This window comes from Thunnus albacares, chromosome 9, assembly GCF_914725855.1.
Source record: "Thunnus albacares chromosome 9, fThuAlb1.1, whole genome shotgun sequence".
Lineage (NCBI taxonomy): Eukaryota > Metazoa > Chordata > Actinopteri > Scombriformes > Scombridae > Thunnus > Thunnus albacares.
The window spans coordinates 26274792-26292317 of record NC_058114.1 but is presented as its reverse complement, the minus strand read 5'-3'; the positions used below and the strand labels follow the sequence as shown (position 1 = coordinate 26292317).

Here is a 17526-nt window from a genome sequence, read left to right as displayed (position 1 = left end):
TTTGTCGAGTGCAGATGACGCATGGCATGCAAATGTACGTCATCTTGAGCGCGTTCATGCCAAAGTATCAAACTCTGCCTTTATAACATGCGTGGATGTGTGTTGATGCTTCAACTATCTATCAACCAAATATCGTTACGCAGAAGTGGACACATAAGTAAACATTCACTCCACTTTATCTTTGCTACATATGAGTAACCATACTACTTAAAACGCAACAGTTTGCTTTTTGTTTTTCAAAGCGCGATTTAATATTCATGATTTCCTATTATCCGTGAAGGCACCACACGCCCCGTGTCCAATGATCTTGCTCGTTTTGCGGAAGCAGGATTTTTGAACCTGAAGGCGCCATTACTGTTTTCTCAACTAGCCTGTTACTTTTCACCATCTATCAATATCAAGAAAACGTATTTTATAGGCAAAATGGACGTTGGTTTAAAGGCACAACTGGATGAAAACGGTCTTAACTACAAAAGGGCGCTGGAGCGGATCATAGACAAGGTGTGTTGATGTAACTGTCGGACTCTCGCAGCGTTAGCATGAACGTTAGCTGACTGAATTTACCTCAAAGACTCGTAAGAAATGGAGTTTGCTAAAAAAAAAACCTTTGCAATTATTTCCAACAGTATTCAAAGTTGCAATATCAGGACGGGGCGATGGAGGTGGATCTCAACGCAACTGACATGCAAAGTAAGTTAACTGCAAAGCTATTATAACATCGTTTCTGGGCAGTGTTTTAGTGTAATAAATTGCTGCTGTAACAATAGGCTCGTTTGAGATGAACAGCGCCTCGCCTGGAAAGTGGACGGGATCAGGCAGCAGCGGGAGGTAGTGACACAAAGTCACAGAAATATTTACACCCTGTTAGATCTGATCCCGATTTAAAAAAATGTTATCTAAATGTTATCTAAATCTACTTTAGCTTGTAGGTACTCAGTCACTGACTATTTGTTTTAACGATGTTCTGCGTGATAGGACATTAAAAATAATCTGGTACCTTGTGAAAATCAAAACAGCATTTATTCCCCAATATTATTGTTATTTTATCGTAGAAATTCAACCGATAGCAGGCATGCTAACCATAAATCAGCGGACTTGTCAAACGCATTTACATCTCATTCTATCAAATCTTCAAATATTGCAGTAAAAATGTATTTTGTAATGTGCAAACACATAAATAAACATAAGTTAAAGTAAAACGCCAATCAATACTCCAAATGCAAGAGAACAGGAGCAGAAATAGACATTATATCCTTTATTTGTCAAATATTTAGACTGTCAGGGCCTCACACTTGTACAGAGAAGAAGAATATTCATGTCACACTTGCTATTTCATTTCATAATGCTTACAAGAATTAAATAATGATCAATCTGTAATATTTGGTTACTGACTGTTTTCTGTTTCTTTGCCTGATAGAAGTTGTCATCAACACATATGAATTCATCGTATAGTTTCAGACTAATAAAATCAAAGTCTTTACAGTCAATCAAAAAATGAAGAGTTTCTATAAAACGTCATGTTGTTGATCCAACACCTGAGCCAATCCGCTCTTTGATCAAGTGACAACCAGGCGTTTCCCATCATGCCCTGATCCTTGCTGTCAGTGGAGAGCAGCTGCGGTGCCTGCCTCTAAAAACTGCAGCCATCTTGATCTTATGAAGTTATCGTTGCCCATGTGTGCATGACATCAGAGCAAGTAGGGATCAAGTTGGACAAAAATCTAACCAGCATGCATTGCACTGTGATCGCCAGTGATCAATTCTGCATAAGCCTGGCTCATCTCAAATGAGCCTATTGACTGATGACTTCACTGCAGCTGTGTGGATGTATGGGGGGCATAAATACTACTCAAAGATTATTACTAAATACTTTATAGGTTGTCTGAGTATATTTGGTTTAAATTTGTATTTGCCTTAAAAGTCTGTGGTTTGCTTTCACACTTGCAGTTTAGCAGTCGTCATGTAACCTGGTCTTATTGTGTGTCTTGTCTGTCTTGACTCCTTGCATGATGAAGCAATGGATCACTACATGAAGCTGTCAAAAATGAAGATGAGCAAGCTGGAATCAAAGGTTTGGGTCGCTCTGAACATAGTCCACAGCCACATGTGACACAAAATACTATGACATGAGTGAAAGAGCAGTTTTGATCAGCTTATCCTCTGTGACTTTTAAACAAGTGAATGCATTAGTATAGTCATTATAATCCTGCACTTATTTCTCCTCAGAGCCTGACAGATTTGAGAGAGGAGTCATTAAGAGGTAGGTATCCATCACCTACAACAAGAGTAACAATTTACAGAGATGATTGCGTTAACTGTGCTGCATATTTCATCTGATAACTTTGATATTTCTTCTACCACAGCACAAGATGTAACAAGAGACTCTCAGGTAAGTGTATGTGATTTTTATTTCAACAGTCCTGTCATGAATGTCTAGTATATCTTAAATTAATGATGATTTATGTTCATCAGTTGGACTTCACACATCAAGATAGTGAAACCGATGAGAGTCGTGTTTCCACCAGCCAATTTTCTATGGAGGATGATGGTAAGAACAAGACTTTTTACACCCAACTCGGCAAGATGAGTTATGGCAGACATTGAAATGTGGAAAGTTTTATTTTTATTTTATGTCTTTTCCCCGTTTGCGTCCCACAGGAATGTCGAGAAGTGACGGTACTCAGCTGACTGTGAGCTCATTGGAGGAGAGTCAGAGAAGTGTGTCTGAAACAGAGCTCCAGCCCGAGGATGAAGATGAGGGACTGGAAATGTCCCTGAGAAATCAAGGCAGCTCTTTGGTGGAGCTCTACCCCAGCATGATCACTCAAATAGGGAGGGCCTGGCATCGGCAGCATGTCTCCGATGCTGCCGACTCGGTGCTCAGGAGATACCGCAGATGGCGACGGCTGTCAAACAGAAGCAACTTCAACAACACCTTCAATATCACACTGATGAACACCAAAAGCAAACCAAGAAAGATGACCAGTGAGACCCTGCTTGAGGAGACCTTCTACAGCCCTTTGAAAAGGAAATTCCCAGGAATGTCCAGCAGAGGGGCTGAAACTGCTCCTCTGTCTCCATTACATAAAGTAACCAGCGTGCAGGATTGGCACACACAGCGGCAGTCTCCTAGGAGGGATAGAGGAACACCAAGAAGAGAGCAGCACCAGCCTATCCTGGTGATGGACTTCTCTTGTCTCCCTGAGACTTCTGAACCAAGAAGGAGCTCACTGAATCAGACCTTCACTGTGAATCAACCCTCCCCTCCGTCTTTCTCACAGCAGGGAGCACAGCCCTCATTTTCCACTGTCAGTTCACAACCTCACTATCCCTCTGCAAAAGCATCCTTGGATCTGTCGCCTAGATTAAAAAGGCTTCCTCTTTCTGCACACTCAGCTAAGACTGCTTGCTGCTCCACATATGCATCAGAAACCACTGGTGTTAAAGAGAGATCTGATGTCTATGGCTCCCCAGTCAGGCAAAGTCCCTTAAAAGCAAGGATGATGATCAGAGAAGACCTCGGTAGATCACCTCCACCTCATGCCTTTTCCAGAAGCCCAAAATCAGATTCTGTAAGCTATTCCAGAGAGTCTGTGAAGTCCAGATCAATGGCAATGTTTCTGTCCTCCCCTCCAAAAAAGCCTGATATGCCACTGAGGACGCTTCACACCCGAGAGTCCCATCATTCCTTCCAGTCACAGCTGCACTCACCTCTGTCAGTCACAGCAGCAGGTCGTCACAAGGTCCGGCGGCACCTGTCCTTAGACTCCTCCTTGCCAAGGAGCTGTGTCTTGTACTCCCAAAAAGAGCTTGACGATGACTTCGCTAAACTCTACCACAAGTTTGTCTGCCAGAGTAAATCATCCCACTTTAATGGCCCTCCCTGCCGAATGTGTGCAAGAAGCTCTGATGCCAGCAGAGGACACTCTTCCTCAGCTCTGGCAGCTCTCGCACTGTCGCCCCACCGCTCCATTTTAAGGAAACGCCACAGAGAATTGGACTGGGGCTGCCATCCCCAGTCCAAACGCTCCAGAGATAGGTACTGTACGTACTCCCCAGGTTCCAAACGCCATGGCAAAGAGATGCTGACCCAGCTCACCCAGCAGCCCTCAGCAGATGCACATCACGTTGCCTGGATGTCTCAGGGCATGCCTGAATTTTCTGGCCTGGGTAAACATCCTTTATAAAAGACTGTTATGCTGTAGCACACCTTATTTATGACCACTGTTAGATTAAGTAGTTTACACAAGTGTTGAATCCTATAATCACTGATTCCCTATATTTCATTTAACAGGAGGTTCACTTGAGAGCAAAATGGCAGCTGGCTACTTCCGCAGGTAATTATGTTTCTATGGATACCTATGTACAGGATTTTGTTTCTAGCATTTCAGTGCTCTTGTAATCACCCTTCTTTCCCCAATATGTGCAGAAAATGGTGGTGAACACAACAGGAATTATATCTGTTATGGAAAAGCCTGCCCCCAGATGTCCTTCAACAAGTACCAGTGTGGAAAACAATTGTCATGTAACTGTCGTCAGTGGGATGTTTTCAACCCAAATATTGGTGAAAAGTGGATAGTGAAGGCCACACGAAAACCAAACAAATGACACTGAAAGCATGCATTTATTACTCAGCTGGTACAGTTTGACCTCAGGAAGTTAATTTACTAAACTATAAAGCAACTGTTAAGACATTTAATATGTAATACAATTGATCTGAATGATAGACTTGTATCAGTATGTTATTACATTGACACATCTTACATCTGTCAGTGGTTGTTTTTACCATTCAGTTAGTGTTTCTATTTGGATTTTTTTCCCATGTATTATTGAAGCATCTATTTGTTTAGAGTGCTGTGTTTTATACTTGTGTATGTTGACCAACTGTATTTTAGACTTTTTGTGCTGTGGTTCATAATCATTACTGAAGTTAATGCAGCTTCATGTCTATGTCTTGTAATATCTGATAATTATTAAACTAAAATTTTATGTCAATGTGAAAATGATTTTTCTGGGGGGAAAAAAATCCACTAAGAGTACTTATTCTAGTGCAGTCAACCTGTTTATTGTGTTTTTATTCTTTTCCATTATATGCATTTAATGTTTAAAGTTAAGAAAACAAAATATCCAACAGTCAAAACCACAACAAAAGAGCAGAGTGGTTAATTTTAGGAAAATGTCAAAGTAAAATTGATAAGAAAATAAAGACAATTTCTCTTTTTGGTCACTAGGCTTGTGCGCATTTTTGACATGGCGAACCATCTAATGCTTGTGTTTGTCAAGGCTGGGAATGTGAAACTAAAGATTTCTGAAAATGCCTTTACATGGTAACATTCACAAGAAATGCAACAAAAAAAAAAAAGTGTTTTGTGGTCAAAGGTGCTCTGTTGCACCTGGAGTCACCTCAGGGTTAGTGAACACCCCACAAGTACACATTACATCACTGCAACCACTGGAGGTCAGTAAACGCAACATTTTAAACTGCTGTTTAAGGATCTGAGCAGGATTGTAAACCCTCTATAGAAGTATAGCTGCAGTTGTGTATTCAATACATCACTTAGTGTCCCAGATAGCAGTATTGAGATATCTGCCCACTGCTTTTCCAGTTTACCGACAATTTTTGATTAACATGTAACAGCTGTGGGAGTTTGCAGTAAATCCAGTGCTGTTGCTGCTTGGCCTCGGCGTAGGTACAGCAGTTACCACTCCAGCTCCACTGGATATTTCCCAGTCAGACAGGCAGTGCAGTGGCCCACTCTCTTGTTGGACTTGTTAGTGGAGCTGATCACCGTGTCTTTCTCCTGGAGGGAGGCGATTCCCTCCTGGACAGCCGACACCAGCCCCTCCACAGTCAGATACTGAACACTGTCAGCACCTACAGTATATACAACAGTTGAGGTGTTAATTGATAATAGACAACAAGATCACAATAAGGCCTTTAAAAATAAATAAGATGCACTACTTAACTTAATCATTTTGCCTTGATGTGTGTGTTTTGTCAGAAACTCTGAAAGCAGGCTAGGCCACACTGTCAGTATTATGTACTATAAACTCTTACCAATGTATCCAGCAATGTCCTGAAACTCTGGCTTGTTAGCAATGAGCTCCTCCTTAGTTGGAATGTTGATGCCCATGTAGCAAGGAAACCTGATAGGTGGAGAGGCAACTCTGATATGGACCTGTTAAGAAAGAAATACTGTTAGCAACAAGCAACAAGTGCAGTGGCCAATTAAATCAAACTTCACTCGTCTGGCACTCTGGTCAATCTAGAATATTTTTAGCATAAATGTGTATTCACAGACTTAATATTTTTCTGAGTTAACTGATTTATTAGAAAATCATAGAAAACCTCTAAGCTCTTAATTTATGGTACTGACACAAACAAATCTTTTACAGCACAGGAAAACAACCTAGACTTAGTTTTCTAGTCTTTATCTGTGTAATAAGATTTGTTCAATCAGGCCACCACATATGAAATAGTATGCAACATCAATGACAATAATTGTTCGAGCTCTAGTCAACAAACCTCTGTTGCACCAGCTTCCTTCAGCAGTTTTATAATGGGGGAGATGGTGTTGCCTCGGACGATGGAGTCATCAATTAGTACCACTCGTTTCCCTGCAAAGTTGTCCGTCAGTGCCCCAAACTTCTTGGCAACTCCTAGCTGCCTTAAGCGGGTATTTGGTTGAATAAATGTTCTCCCCACATAGCGGTTCTTACACAAAACCTCTATGTATGGCAGCCCAGACTGTGAGAGGAGGACAAAAGGAGGAAAGCTTGTGAGGACAGAGGCCATCAGGAGGTGGATGTATTACAGCATTTCTTGTCAGAGTCAGTGTAGACAGACCTGCTGAGCATAGCCCAGGGCAGCAGGGGTTGCAGACTCTGGCACAGTGCTGACCACGTCTGCATCTGTTGGAGCCTCGATGGCTAACTGCCGACCACAGCGCTGCCTGACAGTATAGACCATCTGTCCTGCAGTACAGAAAAGTATTTCAACAATTCTTCAAGTCTGCCATTTTGTTAAAAAATTAGTGTTATCCATAATAAATATTAATACCTTCAAAAATAGAATCCGGTCTGGCAAAGTAAACATATTCGAATATGCAGAAGGCGGGGAGGTCTCCCTCAGGGCGAGGGACAACACTCAGAGACTTGACGCCATGTTTTGATATCTGGACTATCTCTCCTGGTAGGACCTCCCTGTAATACCTGAGAATCAAGGAGGACACAAGGAAGTGTCATAACCCACAGCACTTCCAGTAAATTGCAGTTGCATCAGCGTTAAAAACTTACTTGGCACCAATAGACTGAAAGCTGCAGGACTCTGATGACACAACCCAGCCCTCAGTGTCCTCCTCTCCAGCACCTGACCAAGGGACAAAGAATGAAGTTAATCATCTGCCAGCTTACACATCTGACCTCTGATGAAATCAAAGGCCAGCCTGTGATACCAAAAAAAAAAAGTCTGGGCTGCCGTGAGGCCTCTTCTTTATCAGTAGCAGAAGAGTCTTTTAAGGACAAACATGTCTGATGTGAAGGTCACATTAAAAACATGCTTTGAATACCTGAACTGTGCAGTTTAGAGATGGGAACAACACGTCCGATGCAGAGGGGCCGATTTCCATAAGGGTCACGCACAGCATAGACAACATCCTTGAACATCACCAACAGAGAGTACGATGTAGGGGTCTCGGTCATCAGATTTTTAATTCTACAATTAAAAAAAAAGCAATTATTTAAATATTGTGTAAAAAATAATTAATATTATACGCAGCGTTACATCATTACACTGACCTGGCAACCCAGTCTGGTGCATCTATCTCCTCCATAGGTGGAGTAAACGCCAGCAGCTGGGTGATGAGTTCACTGTCTGAGCTGGTGGACAGGCCTACACCATGGCGCATTACCTGCATGGCACATTTACAATGATTGCCTCACTATGAATACAAGAGAGCGTAATTTTATGCATCATTTTCCTTGCATGTGTTTGTTTACGTCCTAGAGAACAAGTTATTACACTCATGAGCATAAATACCGACTACATTAATAAATCTAGATTAGCAGAAGGCCGTGATCACCTTTTTCCGCAAGGCATGAGCATTAACTAACTCTCCATTGTGTGCTACAGCAATCTTGCCATGAAGTGTATCCACCACAAAGGGCTGGCAGTTCTGCAGCTCCGAGATCCCAGTAGTTGAATAGCGTGTGTGACAAATACCAAGGTTACCATGGCGCAGCTTCAGAAGACCCTCGGGTGAGAAAGCAGTGCTCACTAATCCCATCCCCTAAAAAAAAAATTAAAAAATGGAGGAATGTGAGATGTTTTCAGTTGCACAGTCAGCACAAAAAAACAACAACATGCAGCTATCATGTTGTGAAGTGGAAACCAGGTCACAATCTGAATGTTTATAACACACCAGCAGAACCCTCAACAACCATTATCATGTTAACTGTAATTGAGTCAAACTGTGTGTTTGTGTGACTGTAATAATGAAAAGCCTTTATGTATGGTGCACATTAATGAAAAGCAGCTGTAGCTGAAAAATGTGTTTTTGACACGTTTCTATTCTTATAAAGGGCTTCTGCTCATGATTTACTGTTACCTTGTGGCTTGCATATGTTGGTGGACTGGCTCCATTACTTGTGACAATCCCAGCACTTTCCTGACCCCTGAGTAGACACAAACAATCACGTGGAAACAGTTTAAATATATCAGTGGGAAGTGAGTTTTATCATTTCTGATCCCTCAGTCCTCTTTCTACAAGACTGAACATGAATAAACTTTTTCAACTGTAAATGCTTGAGGCGAACTAAACTAGTTTGATAAGGGCAAAATGAGGCAGGAATGGGAAGCTGAAAAAAACCAAAAAGCGTCTGCTTTTCAGCTGTGGAGCTGCTATACCCGGAGAGTCGTCTTGCTGCAGTTTCAGCCTATTTACCAAGCTGCTTCTCGGATTACAGTTGATCCCGCCCCCTCACCACACAGCTTAAGCCAGTGGTGAGGCTGCTTTTCTGCATGGAGGCGTTGCTTTCAGGCTTAACCGCCTGGTTGCCTAGGGAACCGGGCAGCAGAGACAGACGGGTTGGGGAAAAGAAAGCGTTTCCAGGTCAGCTCAAACATGGAGAGAGGAGCAGAGAGACAAAGAGGAGGTGATAGGGAGGTGGTAGAGGAAAAAGGCTCGGTGGAGAGGCAATGGGGGGAGGCAGAGGTGCTGGCTCTCATGTCTGTGTGGGACGAGGTGGGAGCTCAGCATGTAGCTGAGAGCAGAACCACATTTGAGTTGATCTCAGAGCGTCTGAGGAGGCTTAGTGTTGTGCGCAGCTGGTGGGAGTGTCAGGCCAAGTGCAGGAGCCTGGGACTTAAGAGCAGGAAGCCTGAAGCAGCAGGCCCATCAGCAAACTACAGCCCAGGAGTGGATGGAAGGCCGGTGGAGGGCTGGGAGGAAGAGGTGGAAGATGTGGGTAATCAAAGAGGAATCTACCCTTCCTCAGTCACAATCTCAATGCAGGAAGGTAAATGTAGGTTCAACCCCAACTGTAGCGCTGATGATCACAATATGACAATGCTCAACACATTTTAGTATTTAGATAAAAACTAACAGATTAGAGGATAAACAAGCATGTCAGTTAAACTATTTTTAGCCTCAAACTGACATTGAAAACTAACGTGCTCTTAATATTGTAAATGTCTAAAAACTCAGATTAAATTAAAACTTTTGATTGAATTTTTGAAAAATCAAGAGAAAAACAACACTTTGTGTGCTTGTGTGTACAGGAATCAAGAGTCGAATCCATCTGGCTCTTCCTTACACTTCAAGTGTGGCTGAAGAGGGGGGCCGCCACTGGACAGATGATGAGGTACGAGCACTGTTGTGCATCTGGGCTGACCGGCATATTCGAGAGCGCTTGAAGTGCACGCTACGCAACAAGTCCATCTTCCAAGAGATGGCCCGTCAGATGCAGAGAAACTTTGGGGTGATACGTAACTGGAAACAATGTCGAACAAAATACAAGAACTTAAAATATGACTACAAGACCGCCAAGAGCGCTCACGCTGCTGGAGGCAGCGTAGCGGGAGGCCCCGGGAAGTACATGAAGTTCTTTGATGAGGTGGAAGCCATTCTGCTGGACCGTGGACTGGAAAATGGGACTCTAGAGATGCAGAGGAGGTTGTATGATGGAGAAATGGGAGCTGGGAGGCTGCAAACACCAGCAGGCAACACAGCACAGACAGCTTCAGAAAATGAGGTTGTCATAGAAATTGATGATGGTATGTATGCATGCAGTCTGCCTGGTTCTAGTAGTTATGATTAAAAAATGCTAAAAAGATCAAATTATCTACTAATAATTTTATTTTCAGATGACACTAGTGATGATTACGATATGGATGGCGACATGGAAGCAAAATGGAGAGGAACAGGTATGCAAAAATAAATAAGCTGTACAGTTTACAGTGTGTCATCTTCTCTTTTCTTACTCTACTTTTCTTCACTTCAGGCGCCCATCTAACACCCACAGATCCATCCTGCTCTGACCAGTTCCACGTGGTCACTGTGTCAGACACAGGTCGAAACTGGAGTGACCAGGAGGTTCGAGCACTGATTCAGGTCTGGTCTGATGAGCGTGTGTGCAGGCAGTTGGAGAGCTCGACCAGAAAGAGAGACATCTTTGTCCAGATCTCTAACAGGTTAATGCAGCAAGGCATTGAACGTGACTGGAAACAGTGCCACACCAAGTACAAAAACCTCAAGTACCTTTACCGGTCCCTCCAAAGGGGAAAGACTGATGAAACTGACCCAAGACGCCTTATGAGGTTCTACGATGAGGTGGATGCCATTATGAATCACGCAACTAATGGCTCACCTGCAAACCACCAAGCAGATTCAGGCGGACTTACGATGCTGGAGGACTGCGAGGAGAACGATCATGCAGATGTCATTCTGACAAAGTCAAACACAGTGTCGACGATGGCGGACGCGATGGAGGAGAGAACATGTAGTTCTGATTCTGTCTCGTCTATAAGCCTCGATGCTACACCAAACGATGAAGAACCAAGGCTGCATCCAGGCAACGGGCACCGCTTGGATCAAGAGCACAGATTAATGAGTGAGCCCAATAACATGATTTGTTTATATCTAGTGTTTGATGAAAGTAATTCACATTTAGCTTTCTACTATTAATTACCAAAGTCAAACAGGACCAGATATTTACAGCAGCCAAAAACATTCAAGCTTTGTTTTGACTTTACATCTCTAATCTCCTCAACTCACACGTACAAAATTAAAATGTCACATCACTTTAATCCAATTTACGATTTTCCAAACATCAACAAAGTAAAACTTTTAAAAGGGGTTGATTCACCCAATTTACAAAAAAAAAAAAAAAAAAAATCCTCACAGACGCTCCCTGTGAACAGCTTCCATAGGGAATATTTGCTCTGTAGAAAATGTGGATTATCCTGAGCAACAAGGTTACGATTGTTTCTGTAAAGACAGTATTTTTTAAATTCGCCTTCACTGTAGTGGGGTGGAGGCAGACATCTAACACACCCATATTTCTAAACCTCCACTTAAAAACAAACTATCTACAAAGTAATGAAAATAATCATTAGCTGCAGACTTAATCTGCATGGCTGGATACCTCTTAAACCTTGAGTCTTGAGAAATTTCAAGTTAGTGTCATAATACTGTAGTAAAACTGATAAACTAGGCTTGTTTGAAGATTCTATAAGTCCGTCTGTCTCCGCTTCGTTTAAATAGCATCTGAATTCTGAAAAAAAAGACCAGTTATCTTTGTCTTGTAACTCTTTCATGTTGTATGTTGTTTGCAGGCTCTTCTGAAACTACAGCAGAAAATGCAGATACTCTATCAGCAAACAGAGGAATGAAGAGGAAAGCTGTGGATCAAGGTCTGAAATGTGCCTCCTTCTGTAATTACTTTGTGTGTCACATGACGTCCACAATTGACTGAAGCCTTTGTAATTTCTAATTCAGTGCACTCAGTCCCATGATTTGACATGGAGCCTCTTAATGAAATTATGGATAAGGGCAAATTACAACTGCTAACGAAACGAAGAACTCATGAACTAGATTCTGAGACCAGAAAAAGAAACTCTGCTCATCCTTTAAGATCTAAAATGTTGTATTAGGATTAATTTCACAAATCACAGCATCCAGGTGGTTTAAGAACACTGCATTTAAACCTGCCTTTGTTCTTATTTTCAGACACCACACTCCAGATACCAGTAAAAAAAAAACTGGTCACTGGCCCCAACTGTGCTGATAACATGAAAGCCCAGTGTAAAGAAGAGCAGGAACACATCCCGATAATAAAGATCAGTTCAGTGTGTTCAATGGCCTCCCCTAATCCATCTCCTGGGAGACAGGTAATCTTAATCACATGTGACAAAATGTTACACAACTAAAGCAAACTTGTCATTAGTCATAAAAGCCTGTAATGTCCAGAAAAGATATGATGGTGCTGTGCTGGGGGAAAAAACAATGTAAACTACATTTTACAGCCTATTTTTGCCTTGAGGATATGTTTGAATATTTGAATACTTGAATATTTGAGAGTGAGACTGTTGCTTGTTGACATTTGTCATGGCTCCTCTGGGGGAAAACACTGCAGCATCCTTACTGTCTGGCGATTTATTTTACCACGTTCATGTGACTCCTTTGTGGCTTTAATTCAACATGTGTAACATTATTTTCTCAGCACAGTGCTGAAAAAAAACAATGCCTCGAGTCACGCGTTTAACAAACCAATTTTGTCACATTTAATCAGACACGCAAACTATGTATGACGTGAGTGTCGCTGTTTACTCCAAAATACAAACAAACAAACAAAAAACCTACAACACTTTAACTTTCTTTTTCTTTGTTTTGCATGTGTCATTGAAATTAACGTTAGCTATTAAAAGTAGCTTTGTCCGTTACTGGGGGGGAGTAACAGTCATGTTTAAAATATGCGCGCACACACACCTTTCTGTTACCTACCTGTGCTGTAACGCCACAAGTCCCAGAGTCAGGACTTGAGCCACCTCCAGCTGTGTGGGCCACTCTCCGGCAGCCACGCAGCCGAAAACCCCGCACTCTTCCCCGATACCGGACTCCTCGAACTCCATCTCGCCGCTGTCTCTCCGGTTCTCCCCGGCGGGACCGTCTCCTGTCTGCTTCCTTGAGCAATGAGCGCGTGCGTGCGTGCCTGTTCACGCACTGATAGTGTTGACCGAGCACGTGCCACACAACGTTGATTCCGACACAACGTGGCTTGTTAAAACTATATAAACTCAGCTGACATCGTTGAAGTCAGCATGTAATCGTAAAAAACAACTTTGTGACCAAAAAGGGGCTTTAACCTAACAGGCCACCGTACCTGTTATCACACAAATCGATCAAAACACATGTAGTCAAACTTATTGAATTAGCTGAACAAACGTGGTATTTTTTAGATGAGGTGGATAACTGATCAGTAAATCAAATTAATCGATTCGGTCAAGCAGCCAACTATTTTTCTGTCGAAAAAGCTTTTTGATAAATCAATCTTCAAACCTCAATGGGGGCAACTTTAGTTGATGAAACCACAAAAAAGTTCGTCGTCATGCAAAATATTTGGTGCTTGAGCATCTCCTGACCCTCACCCCCACGTGGTCACCAATGCGCTGCTGTGATTGGTTATCTCAATCATTTTAGGGATGTGATTGGTTATCAGGGCACGTAAGACACTGCCGACTTCCCTCTTCTTCTGCCCGCACGCCTCCTGCTGCCTCTTCACACAACAACTATTCAAAGTTGAGTACTCCCGTTTTCTGTGTTGTCTTTCAGAGCTGCAGGCTGTCAAAGAAAACAATGGCGTCCACACCAGGTACAGTACAGCACATTAATTCATACTTTAGAGCGTGTGCGTCTAACGTGCAGCGTTTATTCTGAGGTGTTTTCTTCTTGTATGTTTCAGAGTTGAAAGTCGGCCAGAAGCTGAATGAGGGAAAGACGAAGCAGATTTTCGAGCTCGTGGACCAGCCCGGACTGGTCCTGGTCCAATCCAAAGACCAGATCACCGCTGGGAATGCCGTGAGGAAAGACCAGATGGAGGGCAAGGCTGCTATCGCCAACAAAACCACGAGCTGCGTGTTCAAGCTGCTCCAGGAATCTGGTGAGGACTCATTCAAAGTTTTTACAGTTAATCCGTCAGGTAATGTGTGGGCTGCTGCCGGTGTGTCATAACCCTGAGACAACTTTCCCACATGCACAGAAACTTTCATACAGCACACGAAAGCCAAACAGGTACAACGACTGTAGAATTAAGGTATTTCAAGCTTTGATTTAATAACTTACCCCACCTCCACCCCCAACACACACACACACACACACACACACACACACACACACACCTTTTTTCAATCAATGAATCCCTAGGGAATTTTTGTGGTTTCATCATCTCTACTTTTAACCCAAGTGTGCAAGATAAGGAGTTCAGAGAGGTGACTGTTTTATTCAGGACGAGAGACAATCTTTGGTCTATTTACCTTTTCTGTTACAGCCAGTTGAATGATTGTTTGAAACTAGGGATGCAACTACTATGATCTTTTAATTGTTTGGTTCATAAAAGTCAGGAAATGCGGGGGGGGGGGGGGGGGGGGGGCAGTTCAATTCATTGCTCAACTTGACATACTTGAATTGCCAATTTTTGTTTTTTTAAAATTAACTTACTTGTTTATGCATTTAATATTTCCTGCCCTGGGACTACAGACACAGTTAATCTAATTCTAGTGCAGTTTAAGTTTGCATGGCGTGATCCTTGCACTTAATGACAAACGTTTTTCAACTAACCTTTTGCATTCATGCACAGAACTGACAAAGCTGCAGTTACGTGGTCATGTGTAGTTTGACGTTGGGTCCAAAATAAAGGCCCAGGTTCCAAAATGACTCCCCACCTTGCATTAATTTAAATGTAATTGGGTAACTGTGACCCTTATGCTACTCACGAGCGTGGTGTGAGTCAGCCAAGCTGTGATAATGGCTGTCTTGTGACTTGAAACTTTGTCGCTTTATAATTTACCAGAACGTGACCAGCAACATCACCCCCACCATTAAGGGGGGGCTATGGGAGATTCTGAGACTCCTTTAACATCTATCTTGTTTTCTAGGCATTAAGACTGCCTTTGTGAAGCAGCACTCGGACACAGCATTCATTGCAGCCCACTGTGAGATGATTCCCATTGAGTGGGTATGTCGGAGAGTGGCAACTGGATCCTTCCTCAAGAGGAACCCAGGAGTCAAAGAAGGCTACCGCTTCTCCCCCCTGAAGATGGAGATGTTCTTTAAAGTGAGTCTCAGGCCTCTCCTCTTCTGTGTTTACAGTCTAAGAGCTGTAAGTTGACTCAGAAGTGAGCCAGCGTCAAATCCAAAATGATCCAATTAATCTTTCTCATTTTTAGGATGATGCCAACAACGATCCCCAGTGGTCGGAGGAGCAGCTGCTGGAGGCCAAGTTCTGTCTGGCTGGGCTCACTATCGGCCAGTGTGAGGTAGACATCATGAATCGCAGCACTGTGGCCATCTTTGAGATTCTGGAGAAGGCCTGGGCCACTCAGAACTGCACACTGGTGGACATGAAGGTATGTGGTGCAGCGCTGCCCCCTGCTGGCTACATCAGCACCCTCGTGTGACCACTTTTCTACGGAGCGCTCACAGCTGGTACCCGACATAAAGAGATTATCTTCCTTTCGTCATAGATTGAGTTTGGTGTGAATGTGAAGACTCAAGAGATTGTCCTCGCTGATGTGATCGACAACGACTCATGGAGGCTGTGGCCTGCCGGAGATCGAAGCCAGCAAAAAGATAAGCAGGTCAGTGATTTTTTTTTTTTCATTTTAATACTTTCAAAGATTAATCTAAAGGCTGAAAATAACTTTTTTCCCTTTTTTACTAGGTGTACCGAGACCTTAAAGAAGTAACCCCTGAGGCGATGCAAATGGTGAAGAGGAACTTTGAGTGGGTCTCTGAGAGGGTCAAGGTACACTGAACCCTTTTTCCCCCAATCTGCTCTGTGTTATCAGGGCAGGCTTTTAGCATTTGTTTGCTTTTAATCAACTGACTGATAGTTCATTGTAAACTAGTTATCTGAAGTTTGTTGCATTCCAGTTTTATCACTTTGAAAACTCAATTCTTAAACTCTTCTCTTTACATAATAAATTATTTTTACATTCTAAACATACCTTTTTTAGAGGACAATTAACTATGATCTGCATGGACCTAATGAGCGCTTTGTTGTCTGTAGCTGCTGCTGGAGTCTCAGGCCAATGGCAGGGTGGTCGTTTTGATGGGCTCCACCTCGGACATGGCCCACTGTGAGAAAATCAGGAAGGCTTGCACCTCCTACGGGATTCCATGTGTTCTGAGAGTTACCTCGGCACACAAAGGTCCAGATGAGACACTCCGCATTAAAGCAGAATACGAAGGTGAGCGTTCATTCTAACATAAGTCTGGCTCCTTTTTCTTCTTTCTTTTCTGAGGAAGTGGATTTTGATATCTGTCGTTATATCTATTTGCTGTTCCTCAGGTGACAGTGTACCCACTGTGTTTGTGGCTGTGGCCGGCAGAAGTAACGGCCTCGGTCCTGTGATGTCTGGAAATACGGCTTACCCCGTCATCAACTGCCCACCTCTCACTCCAGACTGGGGTGCACAAGATGTCTGGTCATCCCTTCGCATGCCAAGCGGTAAGCGAATCTCTTTCTGTTTAAGTCTTAAATTGTTATTCACATGCAAGTTTATTTATTTATTGTACTAATTGAGCCTTTCTTTGTTTCCCCCATTCAGGTCTTGGCTGCTCAACAATCCTCTCCCCTGAGGCCGCTGCTCAGTTTGCCGCACAGATCTTCGGGCTGACTGATCACCTGGTGTGGTGCAAACTGAGGGCCTCCATGCTCAACACCTGGGTGTCTCTGAAGGTGGCTGATAAGAAGCTACAGGCCTGCAGCCTCTGAAGTGGCTCAAGACCCGTTTGAGCCGAGAGTGGTCTTTTTAGGGCTCCACTGTCTGTCTTGCCATGTCTTTGTTTACCATGAAACCCCCACTAACAGTAGATTCAATCAACATTTCCTTTTTCACACACTTAAATCATTCCATTAAAAAAAGAATTTATTAAAAGCTTCTTAATGAAATGCTTCTGTGGTTGTTTAATCCTGTTTATTTTTACACAAGTTTTCAAAATGATAGTTTCAGTTAAGAGTCTTTTTTGCTTATCTGAGGAGTAACACTTTATCGGTGTCTTTAAAAGTATGAAAGGAACACTTTCAACAATTTTCAGCCTCTGTTTCTACATATTTGCCAGAGATCGAGCTTCTGTTTATACGCTAATGAAATTAAATCTTGCTGTTTTATAAGCTTCCCTAAAAGGAAAATAAGCTAACCAGTATCAAAGTCATGTCTCTTCTATTGTATCTATTTGAGGTTTTCAATCGACTGATCTAAGGACTTTACATTCATTACATTGTTGGATTAAAGAAAGCAAACTTGCA

General features: G+C 42.7%; 3 protein-coding genes across 3 annotated transcripts; 2 read left to right on the top strand and 1 right to left on the bottom strand.

The window, feature by feature from the left end:
* Nucleotides 1–326: 326 nt before the first annotated feature.
* On the top strand, nt 327–5227 carry si:dkeyp-117h8.4 (uncharacterized protein LOC572032 homolog). The gene is made up of 9 exons (XM_044362641.1): nt 327–501; nt 627–690; nt 2016–2071; nt 2227–2260; nt 2364–2389; nt 2473–2548; nt 2659–4170; nt 4295–4337; nt 4430–5227. The coding sequence occupies exons 1-9, from the start codon at nt 424–426 to the stop codon at nt 4440–4442; spliced, it is 1902 nt and encodes a 633-aa protein (XP_044218576.1). The 5' UTR covers nt 327–423; the 3' UTR covers nt 4443–5227.
* Nucleotides 5228–5699: 472 nt separating this feature from the next.
* Nucleotides 5700–9021, bottom strand: ppat (phosphoribosyl pyrophosphate amidotransferase). Its single transcript, XM_044361795.1, has 11 exons — nt 8963–9021; nt 8607–8673; nt 8082–8288; nt 7798–7910; nt 7569–7714; nt 7297–7369; nt 7061–7212; nt 6848–6975; nt 6527–6748; nt 6059–6179; nt 5700–5875 (listed from the first exon to the last, which is right to left on the bottom strand). The coding sequence occupies exons 1-11, from the start codon at nt 9019–9021 to the stop codon at nt 5700–5702; spliced, it is 1464 nt and encodes a 487-aa protein (XP_044217730.1).
* Nucleotides 9022–9107: 86 nt separating this feature from the next.
* paics (phosphoribosylaminoimidazole carboxylase, phosphoribosylaminoimidazole succinocarboxamide synthetase) lies at nt 9108–17526 on the top strand. The gene is made up of 16 exons (XM_044361794.1): nt 9108–9516; nt 9779–10273; nt 10364–10423; nt 10501–11109; nt 11834–11911; nt 12228–12414; nt 13075–13165; nt 13698–13869; nt 13960–14157; nt 15152–15330; nt 15443–15622; nt 15740–15853; nt 15937–16020; nt 16285–16465; nt 16567–16725; nt 16826–17526. The coding sequence occupies exons 1-16, from the start codon at nt 9123–9125 to the stop codon at nt 16990–16992; spliced, it is 3348 nt and encodes a 1115-aa protein (XP_044217729.1). The 5' UTR covers nt 9108–9122; the 3' UTR covers nt 16993–17526.

Bases quoted from the DNA above. Each gene is read 5' to 3' on its own strand.
- ppat (XM_044361795.1), bottom strand. From the start codon at position 9,021: ATGCAGAAAAGCAGCCTCACCACTGGCTTAAGCTGTGTGGTGAGGGGG. The intron at 7,213-7,296 runs GTAAGTTTTTAA...CTTGATTCTCAG, and splicing joins TTTCAGTCTATTGGTGCCAA to GTATTACAGGGAGGTCCTAC. The intron at 6,976-7,060 runs GTATTAATATTT...TCTGTACTGCAG, and splicing joins ACCGGATTCTATTTTTGAAG to GACAGATGGTCTATACTGTC.
- paics (XM_044361794.1), top strand. From the start codon at position 9,123: ATGGAGAGAGGAGCAGAGAGACAAAGAGGAGGTGATAGGGAGGTGGTA. The intron at 10,424-10,500 runs GTATGCAAAAAT...TCTTCACTTCAG, and splicing joins AGCAAAATGGAGAGGAACAG to GCGCCCATCTAACACCCACA. The intron at 11,110-11,833 runs GTGAGCCCAATA...TGTTGTTTGCAG, and splicing joins TCAAGAGCACAGATTAATGA to GCTCTTCTGAAACTACAGCA.
- si:dkeyp-117h8.4 (XM_044362641.1), top strand. From the start codon at position 424: ATGGACGTTGGTTTAAAGGCACAACTGGATGAAAACGGTCTTAACTAC. The intron at 502-626 runs GTGTGTTGATGT...TATTTCCAACAG, and splicing joins TGGAGCGGATCATAGACAAG to TATTCAAAGTTGCAATATCA. The intron at 691-2,015 runs GTAAGTTAACTG...TGCATGATGAAG, and splicing joins CAACGCAACTGACATGCAAA to CAATGGATCACTACATGAAG.